Below are 25,231 nucleotides of genomic sequence, written 5' to 3'. Positions count from 1 at the left end.
GAGACGCTGGTTGTCGCGGCTTGCGCTCTGGACGTCGACGCTGGCTTCCAGGGGGCCGAGCGGGAGCTGCTGGGTCAGGCTGACGCGGGGCAGCTGCTCTACCTGACGGGGGCAGGCCGCCCTCACGCGCTCCTCTTGCGCAGGACATGTGCTCCTGGAGCAAGGGGGTGCAGATACGGTGAGTGGGGGTCAGGGGTCAGGGGTCACTGGTTGGGGGGTCAGGGGGGGTCAGGGGTCACGTTCACGTGAGTGGTGGTTGTTCATAGGATCATTCAACCTATCCACCCCCCACCCCCCCCCTCCCACCCAACCCCACCCCACCACCCCCTCACCCACACCACTCACTCACTCACTCACCCTCACTCCAACCCAGCTCACTCACCCTCCACTCACTCACTCACTCACTCACTCACCCACCCACTCACTCCACTCACCACTCACCACTCACACCACCACTCACCCACTCCACCCACTCACCCACCCACTCACCACTCACTCACCCACCACCCACCACTCACCCACCCACTTCGTCACTCACCACCCACACACACACCCACCACCCACTCACTCACCCACTCACACACCACCTCACCCTCCACCTCCCACTCACCCACCCCCACTCACCCACCACTCTCACTCACCCACCCACTCACCACCCCCACCCCCCACCCACTCACTCTCCACCACCCCCCCCCACCACCCCCACCCACCCACTCTCGCACGTCACCCCACCCCCCCCACTCCACCCCCCCACACCTCCCACCCACTCACCCACCCCACTCCACCCACTCACCCTCACCCACTCACCCACCCCCCCCACACTCACTCAACTCACCCACCACTCTCCACTCAACTCACACCCACTCACCCACTCACCCCACTCACCCCACCCACTCACTCACCCACCCACTCACTCTCCCACCCACTCACTCACCCACCCACTCACCCACTCACCCACACACTCACCCACCCACTCACTCACTCACCCACTCACTCACCCACCCACTCACTCACTCACTCACTCACCCACTCACCCACCCACTCACCACCCACTCCCCCACCCACCCACTCACCACCACTCACCCACCCACTCACCCACTCACCCACACACTCACTCCACCCACTCACTCACTCACCCACTCACTCACCCCACTCACTCACCACTCACCCACTCACCCACTCACCCACCCACTCACCACTCACCCACCCACTCACTCACCCACCCACCCACTCACCCACCACTCACCACACACCACCCACCCACTCACTCACTCACCCACTCACTCACTCACCCACTCACCACCCACCCACTCACCCACCCACTCACCCACCCACTCACCCACACACTCACCCACCACCCCCCACTCACTCACTCACCCCACCCCCCCACCCACCACCCACCCACTCACCACACCCACCTCCCCCACTCACTCACACCCCCCACCCCCCCCACTCACACCACCCCCCACCCCCCCCACCCACTCACCCCCCACCCACCCACCCACTCACCCACCCACCCACCCACTCACACCACCCACCACCACCCACTCACCCACCCACCCACCCACCACCCACCACACTCACCCACACACTCACCCACCCACTCACCCACCACTCACTCACCCACCCACTCACCCCTCACTCACTCACTCCACCCACTCACTCACTCACCCACTCCACTCACCCCACTCACCCACCCACTCACCACCCACCTCACCCCTACTCACCACTCACCCACCCACCACCCTCACACACTCACCCACCCACTCACTCACCACCCACTCACTCACCACCCACCCACTCACCCACCCACCCACTCACTCACCCACTCACCCACCCACTCACTCACCCCACTCCCCCACCCACCCACTCACCCACCCACTCACCCACCCACTCACCCAAACACTCACCCACCCACTCACACACTCACCCCACTCACTCACCCACCCACTCACTCACTCCCACTCCACTCACCCACCCACCCACCTCACTCACCCACTCACCCACCCACTCACCCACTCACCCACACCACCCACCCACTCACCCACCACCCACTCACACCACTCACCACCCACTCACCCACTCACCCACCCCACCCACTCACCACTCACCCACTCACTCACCACCCACTCACCCACCCACCCACACACTCACCCACCCACTCACCCACTCACCCACACACTCACCTCACCTCACTCACACACTCACCCACACCACCACCACCCACTCACCCACAATCCACTCACCCACCCACTCACCCACCCACTCACCCACCACCCACTCACCCACACACTCACCCACTCACCCACCCCCACTCACCCACTCACTCTCACCCACCCACTCCACTCACTCACTCACCACCACTCACCCACCCACTCACCACTCCCACCCACCCCCCACTCACCACTCACCCACCTCCCACCACCCACCCACCCACACACACCACCCACCCACACACTCATTCACCCACACCCACATCACTCACCCCACTCACTCACCCCACTCACCCACCCACTCACCACCCACCCAATCACCCACCCACTCACCCACCCACTCACCCACTCACCCACACACTCACCACCCACTCACCCACTGACCACACACTCACTCACCCACTCACCACACACTCACCCACTCCACCCACTCACCACCCACTCACCCACCCACTCACCCACTCACCCACCCACTCACCCACCCACTCACCCACTCACCCACACACTCACCCACCCACTCACTCACTCACCCACCCACCCACTCACTCACTCACCACCCACTCACTCACCCACCCCCCCACCCCCCCACCCCCCACCCCCCCACTCACCCACTCACCCCCCCCCCACCCACCCACCCACACACCCACCCACCCACACACCCACCCACCCACACACCCACCCACCCACACACTCATTCACCCACCCCCACACCCACTCACTCACATCACCCACCTACCCACTCACTCACTCACTCACTCACCCACCCACTCACTCACCCACCAACCCACCCACCCACTCACCCACCCCCCCACCCACCCCCACACCCACTCACTCACCCACCCCCACACCCACTCACTCACCCACTCACTCACCCACCCCCACACCCACTCACTCACTCACCCACCCATTCATTCATTCACCCACCCACTCACCCACCCTCCCACCCACCCACTCACCCACCCACTCACCCACTCACCCACCCACTCACCCACCCACTCACCCACTCACCCACACACTCACCCACCCACCCACTCACTCACCCACCCACCCACTCACTCACTCACTCACCCACCCACTCACTCACTCACTCACCCACCCCCCCACCCCCCCACCCCCCCCACTCACCCACTCACCCACCCCCCCACCCACCCACCCACACACCCACCCACCCACACACTCATTCACCCACCCCCACACCCACTCACTCACTCACCCACCCACCCACCCACTCACTCACTCACTCACCCACCCACTCACTCACCCACCAACCCACCCACCCACTCACCCACCCCCCCCACCCACTCACTCACCCACTCACTCACCCACCCCCACACCCACTCACTCACCCACCCACTCACTCACCCACTCACCCACTCACTCACTCACCCACTCACCCACTCACCCACACACTCACTCACCCACCCACCCACCCACTCACTCACTCACTCACCCACCCACTCACTCACTCACCGACCCCCCCACCCCCCCACTCACCCACTCACCCACCCACACACCCACCCACCCACACACTCATTCACCCACCCCCACACCCACTCACTCATCCACCCCCACACCCACTCACTCACCCACTCACTCACCCACCCCCACACCCACTCACTCACTCACTCACCCACCCATTCATTCATTCACCCACTCACTCACCCACCACCCCACCCACCCACTCACCCACCCCCCCCACCACACTCACTCACACCACTCACCCACCCCCACACCCACTCACTCACTCCCACCCACTCACTCACCCACTCACCCACTCACTCACCCACTCACCCACTCACCGCTCTCTCACTCACTCACTCACTCACTCACTCACCCACCCACCCACCCACTCGCTCACTCACTCACCCACCCACTCACTCACTCACCCACCCCCCCACCCCCCCACTCACCCACTCACCCACCCACACACCCACCCACCAACCCACACACCCACCCTCCCACCCACCACTCACCCACCCACTCACCCACTCACCCACCCACTCACCCACCCACTCACCCACTCACCCACACACTCACCCACCCACTCACTCACTCACTCACCCACCCACCCACTCACTCACTCACCCACACCACTCACTCACTCACCCACCCCCCACCCCCCCACCCCCCCACTCACCCACCCCCCCACCCACCCACCCACACACCCACCCACCCGCACACTCATTCACCCACCCCCACACCCACTCACTCACTCACCCACCCACTCACCCACTCACTCACTCACTCACCCACCCACCCACCCACTCACTCACTCACTCACCCACCCACTCACTCACTCACCCACCAACCCACCCACCCACTCACCCACCGCCCCACCCACTCACTCACCCACTCACTCACCCACCCCCACACCCACTCACTCACCCACCCACTCACTCACTCACTCACCCACTCACCCACTCACCCACTCACTCACTCACTCACCCACCCACCCACCCACCCACCCACCCACCCACCCACCCACCCACCCACTCACTCACTCACCCACCCACCCACTCACTCACTCACCGACCCCCCCACCCCCCCACTCACCCACTCACCCACCCACACACCCACCCACCCACACACTCATTCACCCACCCCCACACCCACTCACTCACCCACCCCCACACCCACTCACTCACCCACTCACTCACCCACCCCCACACCCACTCACTCACTCACCCAACCATTCATTCATTCACCCACTCACTCACCCACCCACCCACCCACTCACTCACTCACTCACCCACCCACCCACTCACTCACTCACTCACCCACCCCCCCACCCCCCCACTCACCCACTCACCCACCCCCCCACCCACCCACCCACACACACACCCACCCACACACTCAATCACCCACCCCCACACCCCACTCACTCACTCACCCACTCACTCACCCACCCACTCACCCACCCACTCACCCACCCACTCACCCACCCACTCACCCCACCCACTCACCCACTCACCCACACACTCACCCACCACTCACCCACTCACCCACACACTCACTCACCCACTCACCCACACACTCACCCACTCACCCACCCACTCACCCACCCACTCACCCACCCACTCACCCACTCACCCACCACTCACCCACCCACTCACCCACTCACCCACCCACTCACCCACTCACCCACACACTCACCCACCCACTCACTCACCCACCCACCCACTCACTCACCCACCCCACTCACTCACCCACCCCCCCACCCCCCCACTCACCCACTCACACCACCCCCCCACCCACCCACCCACACACCCACCCACCCACACACTCATTCACCCACCCCCACACCCACTCACTGACTCACCCACCCACCCACTCACTCACTCACTCACCCACCCACTCACTCACCCACCACCCCACCCACCCACTCACCCACCCCCCCACCCACTCACTCACCCACTCACTCACCCACCCCCACACCCACTCACTCACCCACCCACTCACTCACCCACTCACCCACTCACTCACTCACCCACTCACTCACTCACCCACCTACCCACCCACCCACCCACCCACTCACTCACTCACCCACCCACTCACTCACTCACTCACCCACCCCCCCACCCCCCCACTCACCCACTCACCCACCCACACACCCACACACTCATTCACCCCACCCCCACACCCACTCACTCACCCACCCCCACACCCACTCACTCACTCACTCACCCACCCATTCATTCATTCACCCACCCACTCACCCACCCTCCCACCCACCCACCCACCCTCCCACCCACTCACTCACCCACTCACCCACTCACTCACTCACTCACCCACCCACTCACCCACTCACCCACCCACCCACACACCCACTCACCCACCCACACACCCACTCACCCACTCACTCACCCACCCACTCACCCACTCACCCACCCACCCACACACTCACTCACTCACTCACCCACTCACTCACTCACTCATTCACCCACCCACTCACCCACCCACTCACCCACCCACTCACTCACCCACTCACTCACTCACTCACCCACCCACTCACTCACTCACCAACCCACTCACCCACTCACTCACTCACCCACCGACCCACTCACTCACCCACCCACCCACCCACCCACCCACCCACCCACTCACTCACTCTCCCACCCACTCACTCACTCACCCACTCACCCACTCACTCACTCACTCACTCACCCACCCACTCACCCACTCACCCACCCACCCACACACCCACTCACCCACCCACACACCCACTCACCCACTCACTCACCCACCCACTCACCCACTCACCCACCCACACACTCACTCACTCACTCACCCACTCACTCACTCACTCATTCACCCACCCACTCACCCACCCACTCACCCACCCACTCACTCACTCACTCACCCACTCACTCACTCACTCACCCACCCCTTCACTCACTCACCAACCCACTCACCCACTCACTCACTCACCCACCGACCCACTCACTCACCCACCCACTCACTCACCCACCCACCCACTCACCCCCCCACCCACCCACCCACTCACTCACCCACTCACCCACCCACCCACTCACCCACTCATCCCCCCACCCACCCACCCACCCACCCACCCCCCCACCCACCCCCCCACCCACTCACTCACCCACCCACTCACCCACCCACCCCACTCACCCACTCATCCCCCCACCCACCCACCCACCCCCACCCACTCACTCACCCACCCACCCACCCACTCACTCACCCACCCCCCCACCCACCCACCCACACACCCACCCACCCACACACTCATTCACCCACCCCCACACCCACTCACTCACCCACCCCCACACCCACTCACTCACCCACTCACTCACCCACCCCCACACCCACTCACTCACTCACCCACCCATTCATTCATTCACCCACTCACTCATTCACCCACCCACCCACTCACTCATTCATCCACTCACTCACCCACCCACCCACTCACCCACCCACTCACTCACTCACCCACCCACCCACCCACTCACTCACCCACCCACCCACCCACCCACTCACCCACCCACACACCCACTCACCCACTCACCCACCCACCCACCCACCCACCCACACACCACTCACCCACCCACTCACCCACCCACACACCCACTCACCCACTCACTCACCCACCCACTCACCCACTCTCTACCCCTTGCAGCTACAACGTGTGCCAGGTGGAGGAGTGGCTCAGGGAGCGTGACCTCCTGCTCCACACGGGGGCCAAGGAGGCCCTGCACCCACCCACTCACTCACTCACTCACCCACCCACCCACTCACTCATTCATCCACTCACTCACCCACCCACCCACTCACCCACCCACTCACTCACTCACCCACCCACCCACCCACTCACTCACCCACCCACCCACCCACCCACTCACCCACCCACACACCCACACACCCACTCACCCACTCACTCACCCACCCACTCACCCACTCTCTACCCCTTGCAGCTACAACGTGTGCCAGGTGGAGGAGTGGCTCAGGGAGCGTAACCTCCTGCTCCACACGGGGGCCAAGGAGGCCCTGCACCTACCCACTCACTCACTCACTCACCCACCCACCCACTCACCCACCCACTCACTCACTCACTCACCCACCCACTCACTCATTCATCCACTCACTCACCCACCCACCCACCCACACACCCACCCACCCACACACTCATTCACCCACCCTCACACCCACTCACTCACCCACCCCCACACCCACTCACTCACCCACTCACTCACCCACCCCCACACCCACTCACTCACTCACCCACCCATTCATTCATTCACCCACTCACTCATTCACCCACCCACCCACCCACTCACCCACCCACCCACTCACCCACTCACTCACCCACCCACTCACCCACTCACCCACCCACTCACCCACCCACCCACTCACTCACTCACTCACCCACTCACCCACCCACTCACCCACTCACCCACCCACCCACACACCCACCCACCCACTCACCCACTCTCTACCCTTTGCAGCTACAACGTGTGCCAGGTGGAGGAGTGGCTCAGGGAGCGTGACCTCCTGCTCCACACGGGGGCCAAGGAGGCCCTGCACCTACCCACTCACTCACTCACTCACCCACCCACCCACTCACTCATTCATCCACTCACCCATCCACTCACTCGACCACCCACCCACTCACTCATTCATCCACTCACTCACCCACCCACCCACCCACACACCCACCCACCCACACACCCACCCACCCACACACTCATTCACCCACCCTCACACCCACTCACTCACCCACCCCCACACCCACTCACTCACCCACTCACTCACCCACCCCCACACCCACTCACTCACTCACCCACCCATTCATTCATTCACCCACTCACTCATTCACCCACCCACCCACTCACCCACCCACCCACTCACCCACTCACTCACCCACCCACTCACCCACTCACCCACCCACTCACCCACCCACCCACTCACTCACTCACTCACCCACCCACTCACCCACCCACCCACACACCCACCCACCCACCCACACACCCACCCACCCACCCACCCACCACACACCCACTCTCTACCCCTTGCAGCTACAACGTGTGCCAGGTGGAGGAGTGGCTCAGGGAGCGTGACCTCCTGCTCCACACGGGGGCCAAGGAGGCCCTGCAGCCGCTGGCTCAGGCCGCCCAGCTGCTGCAGATGAAGAAGAGACGAGCGAAGACGCGCAGGCCATCTGTGACACGTGCACCTCACTCACCACGCCACAGGTGAGAACCACACTATACTACTTAGTCTACTAGCTACTCTCAATACTAACTACTTAGTCTACTAGCTACTTAGTCTACTAGCTACTCTCTCTACCAGCAGGCCATCTGTGACACGTGCACCTCACTCACCACGCCACAGGTGAGAACCACACTATACTACTTAGTCTACTAGCTACAATCTATACTAACTACTTAGTCTACTAGCTACTTAGTCTACTAGCTACTCTCTCTACTAGCTACTTAGTCTACTAGCTACTAGCAGGCCATCTGTGACACGTGCACAGCACTCACCACGCCACAGGTGAGAACCACACTATACTACTTAGTCTACTAGCTACAATCTATACTAACTACTTAGTCTACTAGCTACTCTCTCTACCAGCAGGCCATCTGTGACACGTGCACAGCACTCACCACGCCACAGGTGAGAACCACACTATACTACTTAGTCTACTAGCTACAATCTATACTAACTACTTAGTCTACTAGCTACTTAGTCTACTAGCTACTCTCTCTACTAGCTACTTAGTCTACTAGCTACTAGCAGGCCATCTGTGACACGTGCACAGCACTCACCACGCCACAGGTGAGAACCACACTATACTACTTAGTCTACTAGCTACAATCTATACTAACTACTTAGTCTACTAGCTACTTAGTCTACTAGCTACTCTCTCTACTAGCTACTTAGTCTACTAGCTACTAGCAGGCCATCTGTGACACGTGCACCTCACTCACCACTCCACAGGTAACAACTACTATACTACTAACTACTTAGTCTACTAGCTACTTAGTCTACTAACTACTTAGTCTACTAACTACTTAGTCTACTAACTACTTAGTCTACTAGCTACTTAGTCTACTAGCTACTTAGTCTACTAACTACTTAGTCTACTAACTACTTAGTCTACTAGCTACTCTCTCTACCAGCAGGCCATCTGTGACACGTGCACAGCACTCACCACTCCACAGGTAACACTCTATACTACTACTTAGTTAGTCTACTAGCTACTTAGTCTACTAACTACTTAGTCTACTAGCTACTAGCAGGCCATCTGTGACACGTGCACAGCACTCACCACACCACAGGTGACAACCTCTACTATCTATACTACTAACTAGTTAGTCTACTAGCTAGTTAGTTAGTCTACTAACTACTTAGTCTACTAGCTACGTAGTCTACTAGCAGGCCATCTGTGACACGTGCACAGCACTCACCACTCCACAGGTGACAGCTACTATACTATATACTACTTAGTTAGTCTACTAGCTACTTAGTCTACTAGCTACACTTTATACTAACTACTAAGTCTACTAACTACTTAGTCTACTAACTACTTAGTCTACTAGATACTTAGTCTACTAACAGGCCATCTGTGACACGTGCACCTCACTCACCACTCCACATGTAACAACTACTATACTATATACTACTAGCTACTTAGTCTACTAGCTACTTAGTCTACTAGCTACTTAGTCTACTTAGTCTACTAACTACTTAGTCTACTAGCTACTTAGTCTACTTAGTCTACTAACTACTTAGTTTACTAACTACTTAGTCTACTAGCTACACTTTATACTAACTACTAAGTCTACTAACTACTTAGTCTACTAGCTACTTAGTCTACTTAGTCTACTAACTACTTAGTTTACTAGCTACTTAGTTAGTCTACTAGCAGGCCATCTGTGACACGTGCACAGCACTCACCACTCCACAGGTGAAACCTACTCTGCCTACCACCTACTCAGTAGACCACCTACTCAGTCTATGGGTGGCAGTGCTGAGTCTATGGGTGGCAGTGCTGAGTCTATGGGTGGCAGTGTTGAGTCTATGGGTGACAGTGCTGAGTCTATGGGTGGCAGTGCTGAGTCTATGGGTGACAGTGCTGAGTCTATGGGTGGCAGTGTTGAGTCTATAGGTGACAGTGCTGAGTCTATGGGTGGCAGTGCTGAGTCTATGGGTGGCAGTGCTGAGTCTATGGGTGACAGTGCTGAGTCTATGGGTGACAGTGTTGAGTCTATGGGTGGCAGTGTTGAGTCTATAGGTGACAGTGTTGAGTCTATGGGTGACAGTGCTGAGTCTATGGGTGGCAGTGCTGAGTCTATGGGTGGCAGTGCTGAGTCTATGGGTGGCAGTGTTGAGTCTATAGGTGACAGTGCTGAGTCTATGGGTGGCAGTGCTGAGTCTATGGGTGGCAGTGTTGAGTCTATAGGTGACAGTGCTGAGTCTATGGGTGGCAGTGCTGAGTCTATGGGTGACAGTGCTGAGTCTATGGGTGACAGTGCTGAGTCTATGGGTGGCAGTGCTGAGTCTATGGGTGACAGTGCTGAGTCTATGGGTGACAGTGATGAGTCTATGGATGACAGTGCTGAGTCTATGGGTGACAGTGTTGAGTCTATGGGTGGCAGTGCTGAGTCTATGGGTGGCAGTGCTGAGTCTATGGGTGACAGTGCTGAGTCTATGGCAGTGCTGAGTCTATGGGTGGCAGTGCTGAGTCTATGGGTGGCAGTGCTGAGTCTATGGGTGACAGTGCTGAGTCTATGGCAGTGCTGAGTCTATGGGTGGCAGTGCTGAGTCTATGGGTGGCAGTGCTGAGTCTATGGGTGACAGTGCTGAGTCTATGGCAGTGCTGAGTCTATGGGTGGCAGTGCTGAGTCTATGGGCAGTGCTGAGTCTATGGGTGGCAGTGCTGAGTCTATGGGTGGCAGTGCTGAGTCTATGGGCAGTGCTGAGTCTATGGGTGGCAGTGCTGAGTCTATGGCAGTGCTGAGTCTATGGGTGGCAGTGCTGAGTCTATGGGTGGCAGTGCTGAGTCTATGGGTGACAGTGCTGAGTCTATGGCAGTGCTGAGTCTATGGGTGGCAGTGCTGAGTCTATGGGTGGCAGTGCTGAGTCTATGGGTGACAGTGCTGAGTCTATGGCAGTGCTGAGTCTATGGGTGGCAGTGCTGAGTCTATGGGCAGTGCTGAGTCTATGGGTGGCAGTGCTGAGTCTATGGGTGGCAGTGCTGAGTCTATGGGCAGTGCTGAGTCTATGGGTGGCAGTGCTGAGTCTATGGGCAGTGCTGAGTCTATGGGTGGCAGTGCTGAGTCTATGGGCAGTGCTGAGTCTATGGGTGGCAGTGCTGAGTCTATGGGTGACAGTGTTGAGTCTATGGGTGACAGTGTTGAGTCTATGACAGTGTTGAGTCTATGGGTGGCAGTGCTGAGTCTATGGGCAGTGCTGAGTCTATGGGTGGCAGTGCTGAGTCTATGGGTGACAGTGCTGAGTCTATGGGTGACAGTGCTGAGTCTATGACAGTGTTGAGTCTATGGGTGGCAGTGTTGAGTCTATGGGTGACAGTGTTGAGTCTATGGGTGGCAGTGCTGAGTCTATGGCAGTGCTGAGTCTATGGGTGACAGTGCTGAGTCTATGGCAGTGCTGAGTCTATGGGTGACAGTGTTGAGTCTATGGGTGGCAGTGCTGAGTCTATGGCAGTGCTGAGTCTATGGGTGACAGTGCTGAGTCTATGGGTGGCAGTGCTGAGTCTATGGCAGTGCTGAGTCTATGGGTGACAGTGCTGAGTCTATGGATGACAGTGCTGAGTCTATGGGTGACAGTGTTGAGTCTATGGGTGACAGTGCTGAGTCTATGGGTGGCAGTGCTGAGTCTATGGGTGGCAGTGCTGAGTCTATGGGTGACAGTGCTGAGTCTATGGGTGGCAGTGCTGAGTCTATGGGTGGCAGTGCTGAGTCTATGGGTGACAGTGTTGAGTCTATGGGTGGCAGTGTTGAGTCTATGGGTGACAGTGCTGAGTCTATGGGTGACAGTGCTGAGTCTATGGGTGACAGTGTTGAGTCTATGGGTGGCAGTGTTGAGTCTATGGGTGACAGTGCTGAGTCTATGGGTGACAGTGCTGAGTCTATGGGTGACAGTGTTGAGTCTATGGGTGACAGTGTTGAGTCTATGGGTGACAGTGCTGAGTCTATGGGTGACAGTGCTGAGTCTATGGGTGGCAGTGCTGAGTCTATGGGTGAAAGTGTTGAGTCTATGGGTGACAGTGCTGAGTCTATGGGTGACAGTGCTGAGTCTATGGGTGACAGTGCTGAGTCTATGGGTGACAGTGTTGAGTCTATGGGTGGCAGTGCTGAGTCTATGGGTGGCAGTGTTGAGTCTATAGGTGACAGTGCTGAGTCTATGGGTGGCAGTGCTGAGTCTATGGGTGGCAGTGTTGAGTCTATAGGTGACAGTGCTGAGTCTATGGGTGGCAGTGCTGAGTCTATGGGTGACAGTGCTGAGTCTATGGGTGACAGTGCTGAGTCTATGGGTGGCAGTGCTGAGTCTATGGGTGACAGTGCTGAGTCTATGGGTGACAGTGATGAGTCTATGGATGACAGTGCTGAGTCTATGGGTGACAGTGTTGAGTCTATGGGTGGCAGTGCTGAGTCTATGGGTGGCAGTGCTGAGTCTATGGGTGACAGTGCTGAGTCTATGGCAGTGCTGAGTCTATGGGTGGCAGTGCTGAGTCTATGGGTGGCAGTGCTGAGTCTATGGGTGACAGTGCTGAGTCTATGGCAGTGCTGAGTCTATGGGTGGCAGTGCTGAGTCTATGGGTGGCAGTGCTGAGTCTATGGGTGACAGTGCTGAGTCTATGGCAGTGCTGAGTCTATGGGTGGCAGTGCTGAGTCTATGGGCAGTGCTGAGTCTATGGGTGGCAGTGCTGAGTCTATGGGTGGCAGTGCTGAGTCTATGGGCAGTGCTGAGTCTATGGGTGGCAGTGCTGAGTCTATGGCAGTGCTGAGTCTATGGGTGGCAGTGCTGAGTCTATGGGTGGCAGTGCTGAGTCTATGGGTGACAGTGCTGAGTCTATGGCAGTGCTGAGTCTATGGGTGGCAGTGCTGAGTCTATGGGTGGCAGTGCTGAGTCTATGGGTGACAGTGCTGAGTCTATGGCAGTGCTGAGTCTATGGGTGGCAGTGCTGAGTCTATGGGCAGTGCTGAGTCTATGGGTGGCAGTGCTGAGTCTATGGGTGGCAGTGCTGAGTCTATGGGCAGTGCTGAGTCTATGGGTGGCAGTGCTGAGTCTATGGGCAGTGCTGAGTCTATGGGTGGCAGTGCTGAGTCTATGGGCAGTGCTGAGTCTATGGGTGGCAGTGCTGAGTCTATGGGTGACAGTGTTGAGTCTATGGGTGACAGTGTTGAGTCTATGACAGTGTTGAGTCTATGGGTGGCAGTGCTGAGTCTATGGGCAGTGCTGAGTCTATGGGTGGCAGTGCTGAGTCTATGGGTGACAGTGCTGAGTCTATGGGTGACAGTGCTGAGTCTATGACAGTGTTGAGTCTATGGGTGGCAGTGTTGAGTCTATGGGTGACAGTGTTGAGTCTATGGGTGGCAGTGCTGAGTCTATGGCAGTGCTGAGTCTATGGGTGACAGTGCTGAGTCTATGGCAGTGCTGAGTCTATGGGTGACAGTGTTGAGTCTATGGGTGGCAGTGCTGAGTCTATGGCAGTGCTGAGTCTATGGGTGACAGTGCTGAGTCTATGGGTGGCAGTGCTGAGTCTATGGCAGTGCTGAGTCTATGGGTGACAGTGCTGAGTCTATGGATGACAGTGCTGAGTCTATGGGTGACAGTGTTGAGTCTATGGGTGACAGTGCTGAGTCTATGGGTGGCAGTGCTGAGTCTATGGGTGGCAGTGCTGAGTCTATGGGTGACAGTGCTGAGTCTATGGGTGGCAGTGCTGAGTCTATGGGTGGCAGTGCTGAGTCTATGGGTGACAGTGTTGAGTCTATGGGTGGCAGTGTTGAGTCTATGGGTGACAGTGCTGAGTCTATGGGTGACAGTGCTGAGTCTATGGGTGACAGTGTTGAGTCTATGGGTGGCAGTGTTGAGTCTATGGGTGACAGTGCTGAGTCTATGGGTGACAGTGCTGAGTCTATGGGTGACAGTGTTGAGTCTATGGGTGACAGTGTTGAGTCTATGGGTGACAGTGCTGAGTCTATGGGTGACAGTGCTGAGTCTATGGGTGGCAGTGCTGAGTCTATGGGTGAAAGTGTTGAGTCTATGGGTGACAGTGCTGAGTCTATGGGTGACAGTGCTGAGTCTATGGGTGACAGTGCTGAGTCTATGGGTGGCAGTTTTGAGTCTATGGGTGACAGTGCTGAGTCTATGGCAGTGCTGAGTCTATGGGTGGCAGTGCTGAGTCTATGGGTGGCAGTGCTGAGTCTATGGGTGACAGTGCTGAGTCTATGGGTGACAGTGCTGAGTCTATGGGTGACAGTGCTGAGTCTATGGGTGACAGTGTTGAGTCTATGGGTGACAGTTTTGAGTCTATGGGTAGCAGTGTTGAGTCTATGGGTGACAGTGTTGAGTCTATGGGTGGCAGTGTTGAGTCTATGGCAGTGCTGAGTCTATGGGTGACAGTGTTGAGTCTATGGGTGGCAGTGCTGAGTCTATGGCAGTGCTGAGTCTATGGGTGACAGTGCTGAGTCTATGGATGACAGTGCTGAGTCTATGGGTGACAGTGTTGAGTCTATGGGTGACAGTGCTGAGTCTATGGGTGGCAGTGTTGAGTCTATAGGTGACAGTGCTGAGTCTATGGGTGGCAGTGCTGAGTCTATGGGTGGCAGTGCTGAGTCTATGGGTGACAGTGCTGAGTCTATGGGTGACAGTGTTGAGTCTATGGGTGGCAGTGTTGAGTCTATAGGTGACAGTGTTGAGTCTATGGGTGACAGTGCTGAGTCTATGGGTGACAGTGCTGAGTCTATGGGTGACAGTGCTGAGTCTATGGGTGGCAGTGTTGAGTCTATAGGTGACAGTGTTGAGTCTATGGGTGGCAGTGCTGAGTCTATGGGTGACAGTGCTGAGTCTATGGGTGACAGTGCTGAGTCTATGGGTGGCAGTGTTGAGTCTATAGGTGACAGTGTTGAGTCTATGGGTGGCAGTGCTGAGTCTATGGGTGGCAGTGCTGAGTCTATGGGTGACAGTGCTGAGTCTATGGACAGTGTTGAGTCTATGGGTGACAGTGTTGAGTCTATGGGTGGCAGTGCTGAGTCTATGGGTGGCAGTGCTGAGTCTATGGGTGACAGTGTTGAGTCTATGGGTGACAGTGCTGAGTCTATGGGTGGCAGTGCTGAGTCTATGGGTGACAGTGCTGAGTCTATGGGTGACAGTGTTGAGTCTATGGGTGGCAGTGTTGAGTCTATAGGTGACAGTGTTGAGTCTATGGGTGACAGTGCTGAGTCTATGGGTGACAGTGCTGAGTCTATGGGTGACAGTGCTGAGTCTATGGGTGGCAGTGTTGAGTCTATAGGTGACAGTGTTGAGTCTATGGGTGGCAGTGCTGAGTCTATGGGTGACAGTGCTGAGTCTATGGGTGACAGTGCTGAGTCTATGGGTGGCAGTGTTGAGTCTATAGGTGACAGTGTTGAGTCTATGGGTGGCAGTGCTGAGTCTATGGGTGGCAGTGCTGAGTCTATGGGTGACAGTGCTGAGTCTATGGACAGTGTTGAGTCTATGGGTGACAGTGTTGAGTCTATGGGTGGCAGTGCTGAGTCTATGGGTGGCAGTGCTGAGTCTATGGGTGACAGTGTTGAGTCTATGGGTGACAGTGCTGAGTCTATGGGTGGCAGTGCTGAGTCTATGGGTGACAGTGCTGAGTCTATGGGTGGCAGTGCTGAGTCTATGGGTGACAGTGTTGAGTCTATGGGTGGCAGTGTTGAGTCTATGGGTGACAGTGTTGAGTCTATGGGTGGCAGTTTTGAGTCTATGGGTGGCAGTGTTGAGTCTATGGGTGACAGTGTTGAGTCTATGGGTGGCAGTTTTGAGTCTATGGGTGGCAGTGCTGAGTCTATGGGTGACAGTGCTGAGTCTATGGGTGGCAGTGCTGAGTCTATGGGTGGCAGTGTTGAGTCTATGGGTGGCAGTGCTGAGTCTATGGGTGGCAGTGTTGAGTCTATGGGTGACAGTGTTGAGTCTATGGGTGACAGTGTTGAGTCTATGGGTGGCAGTGCTGAGTCTATGGGTGGCAGTGTTGAGTCTATGGGTGGCAGTGCTGAGTCTATGGGTGGCAGTGCTGAGTCTATGGGTGACAGTGTTGAGTCTATGGGTGGCAGTGTTGAGTCTATGGGTGGCAGTGCTGAGTCTATGGGTGGCAGTGTTGAGTCTATGGGTGACAGTGTTGAGTCTATGGGTGACAGTGTTGAGTCTATGGGTGGCAGTGCTGAGTCTATGGGTGACAGTGCTGAGTCTATGGGTGGCAGTTTTGAGTCTATGGGTGACAGTGCTGAGTCTATGGGTGGCAGTGCTGAGTCTATGGGTGACAGTGCTGAGTCTATAGGTGACAGTGTTGAGTCTATGGGTGGCAGTGCTGAGTCTATGGGTGGCAGTGCTGAGTCTATGGGTGACAGTGTTGAGTCTATGGACAGTGTTGAGTCTATGGGTGACAGTGCTGAGTCTATGGGTGGCAGTGCTGAGTCTATGGGTGACAGTGCTGAGTCTATGGACAGTGTTGAGTCTATGGGTGACAGTGTTGAGTCTATGGGTGGCAGTGCTGAGTCTATGGGTGGCAGTGCTGAGTCTATGGGTAGCAGTGTTGAGTCTATGGGTGGCAGTTTTGAGTCTATGAGTGACAGTGTTGAGTCTATGGGTGGCAGTGTTGAGTCTATGGGTGACAGTGTTGAGTCTATGGGTGGCAGTGCTGAGTCTATGGGTGACAGTGCTGAGTCTATGGACAGTGTTGAGTCTATGGGTGACAGTGTTGAGTCTATGGGTGGCAGTGCTGAGTCTATGGGTGGCAGTGCTGAGTCTATGGGTGACAGTGTTGAGTCTATGGGTGACAGTGCTGAGTCTATGGGTGGCAGTGCTGAGTCTATGGGTGACAGTGCTGAGTCTATGGGTGGCAGTGCTGAGTCTATGGGTGACAGTGTTGAGTCTATGGGTGGCAGTGTTGAGTCTATGGGTGACAGTGTTGAGTCTATGGGTGGCAGTTTTGAGTCTATGGGTGGCAGTGTTGAGTCTATGGGTGACAGTGTTGAGTCTATGGGTGGCAGTTTTGAGTCTATGGGTGGCAGTGCTGAGTCTATGGGTGACAGTGCTGAGTCTATGGGTGGCAGTGCTGAGTCTATGGGTGGCAGTGTTGAGTCTATGGGTGGCAGTGCTGAGTCTATGGGTGGCAGTGTTGAGTCTATGGGTGACAGTGTTGAGTCTATGGGTGACAGTGTTGAGTCTATGGGTGGCAGTGCTGAGTCTATGGGTGGCAGTGTTGAGTCTATGGGTGGCAGTGCTGAGTCTATGGGTGGCAGTGCTGAGTCTATGGGTGACAGTGTTGAGTCTATGGGTGGCAGTGTTGAGTCTATGGGTGGCAGTGCTGAGTCTATGGGTGGCAGTGTTGAGTCTATGGGTGACAGTGTTGAGTCTATGGGTGACAGTGTTGAGTCTATGGGTGGCAGTGCTGAGTCTATGGGTGACAGTGCTGAGTCTATGGGTGGCAGTTTTGAGTCTATGGGTGACAGTGCTGAGTCTATGGGTGGCAGTGCTGAGTCTATGGGTGACAGTGCTGAGTCTATAGGTGACAGTGTTGAGTCTATGGGTGGCAGTGCTGAGTCTATGGGTGGCAGTGCTGAGTCTATGGGTGACAGTGTTGAGTCTATGGACAGTGTTGAGTCTATGGGTGACAGTGCTGAGTCTATGGGTGGCAGTGCTGAGTCTATGGGTGACAGTGCTGAGTCTATGGACAGTGTTGAGTCTATGGGTGACAGTGTTGAGTCTATGGGTGGCAGTGCTGAGTCTATGGGTGGCAGTGCTGAGTCTATGGGTAGCAGTGTTGAGTCTATGGGTGGCAGTTTTGAGTCTATGAGTGACAGTGTTGAGTCTATGGGTGGCAGTGTTGAGTCTATGGGTGACAGTGTTGAGTCTATGGGTGGCAGTGCTGAGTCTATGGGTGACAGTACTGAGTCTATGGGTGGCAGTGCTGAGTCTATGGGTGACAGTGCTGAGTCTATGGGCAGTGCTGAGTCTATGGGTGACAGTGCTGAGTCTATGGGTGGCAGTGCTGAGTCTATGGGTGACAGTGTTGAGTCTATGGGTGACAGTGCTGAGTCTATGGGTGACAGTGCTGAGTCTATGGGTGACAGTGCTGAGTCTATGGGTGACAGTGTTGAGTCTATGGGTGGCAGTGTTGAGTCTATGGGTGGCAGTGTTGAGTCTATGGGTGACAGTGCTGAGTCTATGGGTGACAGTGTTGAGTCTATGGGTGGCAGTGTTGAGTCTATGGGTGTCAGTGCTGAGTCTATGGGTGGCAGTGTTGAGTCTATGGGTGGCAGTGCTGAGTCTATGGGTGACAGTGCTGAGTCTATGGGTGACAGTGCTGAGTCTATGGGTGGCAGTGCTGAGTCTATGGGTGGCAGTGTTGAGTCTATGGGCAGTGTTGAGTCTATGGTGCAGTGTTGAGTCTATGGGTGGCAGTGCTGAGTCTGTGGGTGGCAGTGCTGAGTCTATGGGTGGCAGTGCTGAGTCTATGGGTGGCAGTGCTGAGTCTATGGGTGGCAGTGTTGAGTCTATGGGTGACAGTGTTGAGTCTATGGGTGACAGTGTTGAGTCTATGGGTGACAGTGCTGAGTCTATGGGTGACAGTGCTGAGTCTATGGGTGACAGTGTTGAGTTTATGGGTGGCAGTGTTGAGTCTATGGGTGACAGTGCTGAGTCTATGGGTGGCAGTGCTGAGTCTATGGGGGACAGTGTTGAGTCTATGGGTGACAGTGCTGAGTCTATGGGTGACAGTGTTGAGTCTATGGGTGACAGTGCTGAGTCTATGGGTGGCAGTGTTGAGTCTATGGGTGGCAGTGTTGAGTCTATGGGTGGCAGTGCTGAGTCTATGGGTGGCAGTGCTGAGTCTATGGGTGGCAGTGCTGAGTCTATGGGTGACAGTGCTGAGTCTATGGGTGACAGTGCTGAGTCTATGGTGCAGTGCTGAGTCTATGGGTGACAGTGTTGAGTCTATGGGTGACAGTGCTGAGTCTATGGGTGACAGTGCTGAGTCTATGTTAGTGCTGAGTCTATGGCAGTGCTGAGTCTATGGTGTAGTGCTGAGTCTATGGGCAGTGTTGAGTCTATGGGTGCATGGAGTGGAAGTTAGTGAACCTGCGCTACCAACACCACACCCCGAGTTCGATTCCCGCACCGGTCCTGGGCCTCCCCCTAAGTCGACTCAGCCTCAAACGAAAATCGTGCTGGGCGCGTATCAATCATCGGCATGCGTGCTGCAGTGCTGCCAATACTCGCTACTAACAGCACTTGCCCCTACGGCGCTGCTAGAGGCTACCTGGGGCAGCTTTGTCTGTGTGTACGTCATAGGCGGTGCTGCTAATGCTCGCTTCTAACAGCACTTGCCCCTAAGCCCTGCTAGAGGCTACCTGGGGCAGCTTTGTCTGCTACTCGCTACTCCCAACAGCACTTGGCCCTACATCCCTGCCGGAGGCTACCTGGGGCAGCTTTGTCTGTGTGACAGCACTTGCCCCTAGAGCCCTGCTAGAGGCTACCTGGGGGAGCTTTGTCTGTGTGACAGCACTTGCCCCTAGAGCCCTGCTAGAGGCTACCTGGGGGAGCTTTGTCTGTGTGACAGCACTTGCCCCTAGAGCCCTGCTAGAGGCTACCTGGGGGAGCTTTGTCTGTGTAACAGCACTTGCCCCTAGAGCCCTGCTAGAGGCTACCTGGGGGAGCTTTGTCTGTGTGACAGCACTTGCCCCTACATCCCTGCCGGAGGCTACCTGGGGGAGCTTTGTCTGTGTGACAGCACTTGCCCCTAGAGCCCTGCTAGAGGCTACCTGGGGGAGCTTTGTCTGTGTGACAGCACTTGCCCCTAGAGCCCTGCTAGAGGCTACCTGGGGGAGCTTTGTCTGTGTGACAGCACTTGCCCCTACATCCCTGGTGGAGGCTACCTGGGGGAGCTTTGTCTGTGTGACAGCACTTGCCCCTAGAGCCCTGCTAGAGGCTACCTGGGGGAGCTTTGTCTGTGTGACAGCACTTGCCCCTAGAGCCCTGCTAGAGGCTACCTGGGGGAGCTTTGTCTGTGTAACAGCACTTGCCCCTAGAGCCCTGCTAGAGGCTCCCTGGGGGAGCTTTGTCTGTGTGACAGCACTTGCCCCTACATCCCTGCCGGAGGCTACCTGGGGGAGCTTTGTCTGTGTGACAGCACTTGCCCCTAGAGCCCTGCTAGAGGCTACCTGGGGGAGCTTTGTCTGTGTGACAGCACTTGCCCCTAGAGCCCTGCTAGAGGCTACCTGGGGGAGCTTTGTCTGTGTGACAGCACTTGCCCCTACATCCCTGGTGGAGGCTACCTGGGGGAGCTTTGTCTGTGTGACAGCACTTGCCCCTAGAGCCCTGCTAGAGGCTACCTGGGGGAGCTTTGTCTGTGTGACAGCACTTGCCCCTAGAGCCCTGCTAGAGGCTACCTGGGGGAGCTTTGTCTGTGTGACAGCACTTGCCCCTAGAGCCCTGCTAGAGGCTACCTGGGGGAGCTTTGTCTGTGTGACAGCACTTGCCCCTAGAGCCCTGCTAGAGGCTACCTGGGGGAGCTTTGTCTGTGTGACAGCACTTGCCCCTACATCCCTGCCGGAGGCTACCTGGGGGAGCTTTGTCTGTGTGACAGCACTTGCCCCTAGAGCCCTGCTAGAGGCTACCTGGGGGAGCTTTGTCTGTGTGACAGCACTTGCCCCTAGAGCCCTGCTAGAGGCTACCTGGGGGAGCTTTGTCTGTGTGACAGCACTTGCCCCTAGAGCCCTGCTAGAGGCTACCTGGGGGAGCTTTGTCTGTGTGACAGCACTTGCCCCTAGAGCCCTGCTAGAGGCTACCTGGGGGAGCTTTGTCTGTGTGACAGCACTTGCCCCTAGAGCCCTGCTAGAGGCTACCTGGGGGAGCTTTGTCTGTGTGACAGCACTTGCCCCTACATCCCTGCCGGAGGCTACCTGGGGGAGCTTTGTCTGTGTGACAGCACTTGCCCCTAGAGCCCTGCTAGAGGCTACCTGGGGGAGCGTTGTCTGTGTGACAGCACTTGCCCCTACATCCCTGGTGGAGGCTACCTGGGGGAGCGTTGTCTGTGTGACAGCACTTGCCCCTACATCCCTGGTGGAGGCTACCTGGGGGAGCTTTGTCTGTGTGACAGCACTTGCCCCTAGAGCCCTGCTAGAAGCTACCTGGGGGAGCGTTGTCTGTGTGACAGCACTTGCCCCTACATCCCTGGTGGAGGCTACCTGGGGGAGCGTTGTCTGTGTGACAGCACTTGCCCCTACATCCCTGCCGGAGGCTACCTGGGGGAGCTTTGTCTGTGTGACAGCACTTGCCCCTACATCCCTGCCGGAGGCTACCTGGGGGAGCTTTGTCTGTGTGACAGCACTTGCCCCTAGAGCCCTGCCGGAGGCTACCTGGGGGAGCTTTGTCTGTGTGACAGCACTTGCCCCTACATCCCTGCCGGAGGCTACCTGGGGGAGCTTTGTCTGTGTGACAGCACTTGCCCCTACATCCCTGCCGGAGGCTACCTGGGGGAGCTTTGTCTGTGTGACAGCACTTGCCCCTAGATCCCTGCCAGAGGCTACCTGGGGGAGCTTTGTCTGTGTGACAGCACTTGCCCCTACATCCCTGCTAGAGGCTACCTGGGTCAGCTGTGTCTCTGTCTGCCTCAGATCATCAAGATCCTCAACTTGTACACGCCGGTCAACGAGTTCGAGGAGCGCGTCACCGTCTCCTTCATCAAGAACATCCAGGTAGCTCCCCCCAGCCCCTCCCCCTCACCCCCCCCCCTCACCCCCCCAGCCCCTCCCCCTCACCCTCCCCCCTCACCCCCCCAGCCCCTCCCCCTCACCCCCCAGCCCCTCCCCCTCACCCCCCCCCCCTCCAGCCAGCCCCTCCCCCTCCCCCTCACCCCCCCCCTCCAGCCAGCCCCTCCCCCTCACCCCCCCCCCCCCTCCAGCCAGCCCCTCACCCTCCCCCTCACCCTCACCCCCCCCCCCTCCAGCCAGCCCCTCCCCCTCACCCCCCCAGCCCCTCCCCCTCACCCCCCCAGCCCCTCCCCCTCACCCCCCAGCCCCTCCCCCTCACCCCCCCCCCTCCAGCCAGCCCCTCCCCCTCCCCCTCACCCCCCCCCTCCAGCCAGCCCCTCCCCCTCACCCCCCCCCCCCTCCAGCCAGCCCCTCACCCTCCCCCTCACCCTCACCCCCCCCCCCTCCAGCCAGCCCCTCCCCCTCACCCCCCCAGCCCCTCCCCCTCACCCCCCCAGCCCCTCCCCCTCACCCCCCAGCCCCTCCCCCTCACCCCCCCCCCTCCAGCCAGCCCCTCCCCCTCCCCCTCACCCCCCAGCCCCTCCCCCTCACCCCCCCCCCCCTCCAGCCAGCCCCTCACCCTCACCCTCACCACCCCCTCACCCTCACCACCCTCTCTCTGCGTGTCTGTCCCCCCGTGTCTCAGGAGCGTCTCCGTGACCGCAAAGACTCCCCCCAGCTAATCCCCCCCTTACCCCTCCTCAACCCCTCACCCCCCTCACCACCCCCCCTCACCCTCACCCCCCTCACCCCCTCACCACCCCCTCACCCCTCTGCGTGTCTCTGTCTCCCCGTGTCTCAGGAGCGTCTCCGTGACCGCAAGGACTCTCCCCAGCTCCTCCCCCTCCCCCTCCCCCCACCTCACCCTCCCCACCCCCTCACCCTCCCCACCCCCTCACCCTCACCACCCCCTCACCCTCACCACCCCCTCACCCTCACCACCCCCCTCACCCTCACCACCCCCTCACCCCCCCTCACCCTCACCCCCTCACCCCCCCTCACCCCCTCACCCTCACCCCCTCACCCTCACCACCCCTCACCACCCTCACTCCCTCACCCCCCCTCACCCTCACCCCCTCACCCCCCCTCACCCCCTCACCCTCACCCCCTCACCCTCACCACCCCTCACCCTCACCCCCTCACCCTCACCACCCCTCACCACCCTCACCCCCTCACCCCCCCCTCACCCTCACCCCCTCACCCCCCCTCACCCCCCTCACCCCCTCACCCTCACCACCCCTCACCCTCACCCCCTCACCCTCACCACCCCTCACCACCCTCTCTCTGCGTGTCTCTGTCCCCCCTATCCCAGGAGCGTCTCCGTGACCGCAAGGACTCCCCCAAGCTCCTCCCCCTCCCCCTCACCCCCCTCACCCTCACCACCCCCTCACCCCACCTCACCCCCTCACCCCCTCACCCTCACCACCCCCTCACCCTCACCACCCCCTCACCCTCACCACCCCCTCACCCTCACCACCCCCTCACCCTCACCCTCACCACCCCCTCACCCTCACCACCCCCTCACCCTCACCACCCCCTCACCCTCACCACCCCCTCACCCCACCTCACCCTCACCACCCCCTCACCCTCACCACCCTCTCTCTGTGTGTCACTGTCACCCTATCCCAGGAGCGTCTCCGTGACCGCAAGGACTCTCCCCAGCTCCTCCAAGACGTCAAGTTTATCTTCCCCGTCACGTTCCCCTTCAACCCGTCCCCGCTGGGACTCGAGACTCTGCACATCCCCGCCAGCATGAACCTCGGCTTCCTCACTCGCGTCTGAGGAGCGCCGAGGGAGCGCTGGGGAGCGCTGGGGAGCGCTCGAGGAGGGCTGTGGAGCGCTGGAGGAGAGATCGCCTCCGTTGCTAGAACCGCAGGTCCCCCGGTTAGCAACGTGGGTAGCGGAAGAAGTTCAACGTACAAGCTGCACTGCGTAGTACACTATATACTACACTACTACACTACATACTACACTACATACTACACTATACACTACACTATACACTACATACTACACTACATACTACACTATACACTACACTATACACTACGTAGTACACTACATACTACACTACGTAGTACACTATACACTACACTATACACTACACACTACACTACACACTACACTACATACTACACTACTATACACTACACTATACACTACACTATACACTACATAGTACACTACATACTACACTACACTATACACTACGTAGTATACTACATACTACACTATACACTACGTAGTACACTACATACTACACTACACTATACACTACGTACTACACTATACACTACACTATACACTATACACTACATACTACACTATACACTACACTATACACTACATACTACACTACACTACGTAGTACACTACTACACTATACACTCTACACTACATACTACACTACACTATACACTACGCTACTATACTACACTACACTCCTATACACTACACTACTTTACACTACTATACACTACACTATACACTATACTACTATACACTACACTATACACTACACTA

The 25,231-nt window shown here is 57.7% G+C and overlaps 1 protein-coding gene and 1 long non-coding RNA gene across 2 annotated transcripts in view; one reads left to right on the top strand and one right to left on the bottom strand.

Annotated features, from left to right (window-relative positions):
- The window catches only part of LOC144953180 (unconventional myosin-Va-like), a gene marked incomplete at its 5' end in the record, with an annotated part of 128,479 nt that extends 103,729 nt beyond the window's left edge, over positions 1–24,750 (top strand). The window contains 4 exon segments of the mRNA XM_078883740.1: positions 8,744–8,859; positions 8,862–8,920; positions 22,574–22,654; positions 24,338–24,750. Of these exon segments, the coding sequence (XP_078739866.1) occupies positions 8,744–8,859; positions 8,862–8,920; positions 22,574–22,654; positions 24,338–24,490 (409 nt within the window).
- LOC144953085 (uncharacterized) lies at positions 21,018–22,524 on the bottom strand. The gene is made up of 4 exons (XR_013640755.1): positions 22,202–22,524; positions 21,803–21,916; positions 21,461–21,517; positions 21,018–21,061 (listed from the first exon to the last, which is right to left on the bottom strand). It is a non-coding gene; the product is annotated as an uncharacterized LOC144953085 (long non-coding RNA).
- Positions 24,751–25,231: the final 481 nt, after the last annotated feature.

The sequence above is a fragment of the Lampetra fluviatilis genome, chromosome 72 (genome assembly GCF_964198595.1).
Source record: "Lampetra fluviatilis chromosome 72, kcLamFluv1.1, whole genome shotgun sequence".
Lineage (NCBI taxonomy): Eukaryota > Metazoa > Chordata > Hyperoartia > Petromyzontiformes > Petromyzontidae > Lampetra > Lampetra fluviatilis.
The sequence above is the reverse complement of the archived record's forward strand: the minus strand, read 5'-3'. Positions and strand labels throughout refer to the sequence as shown.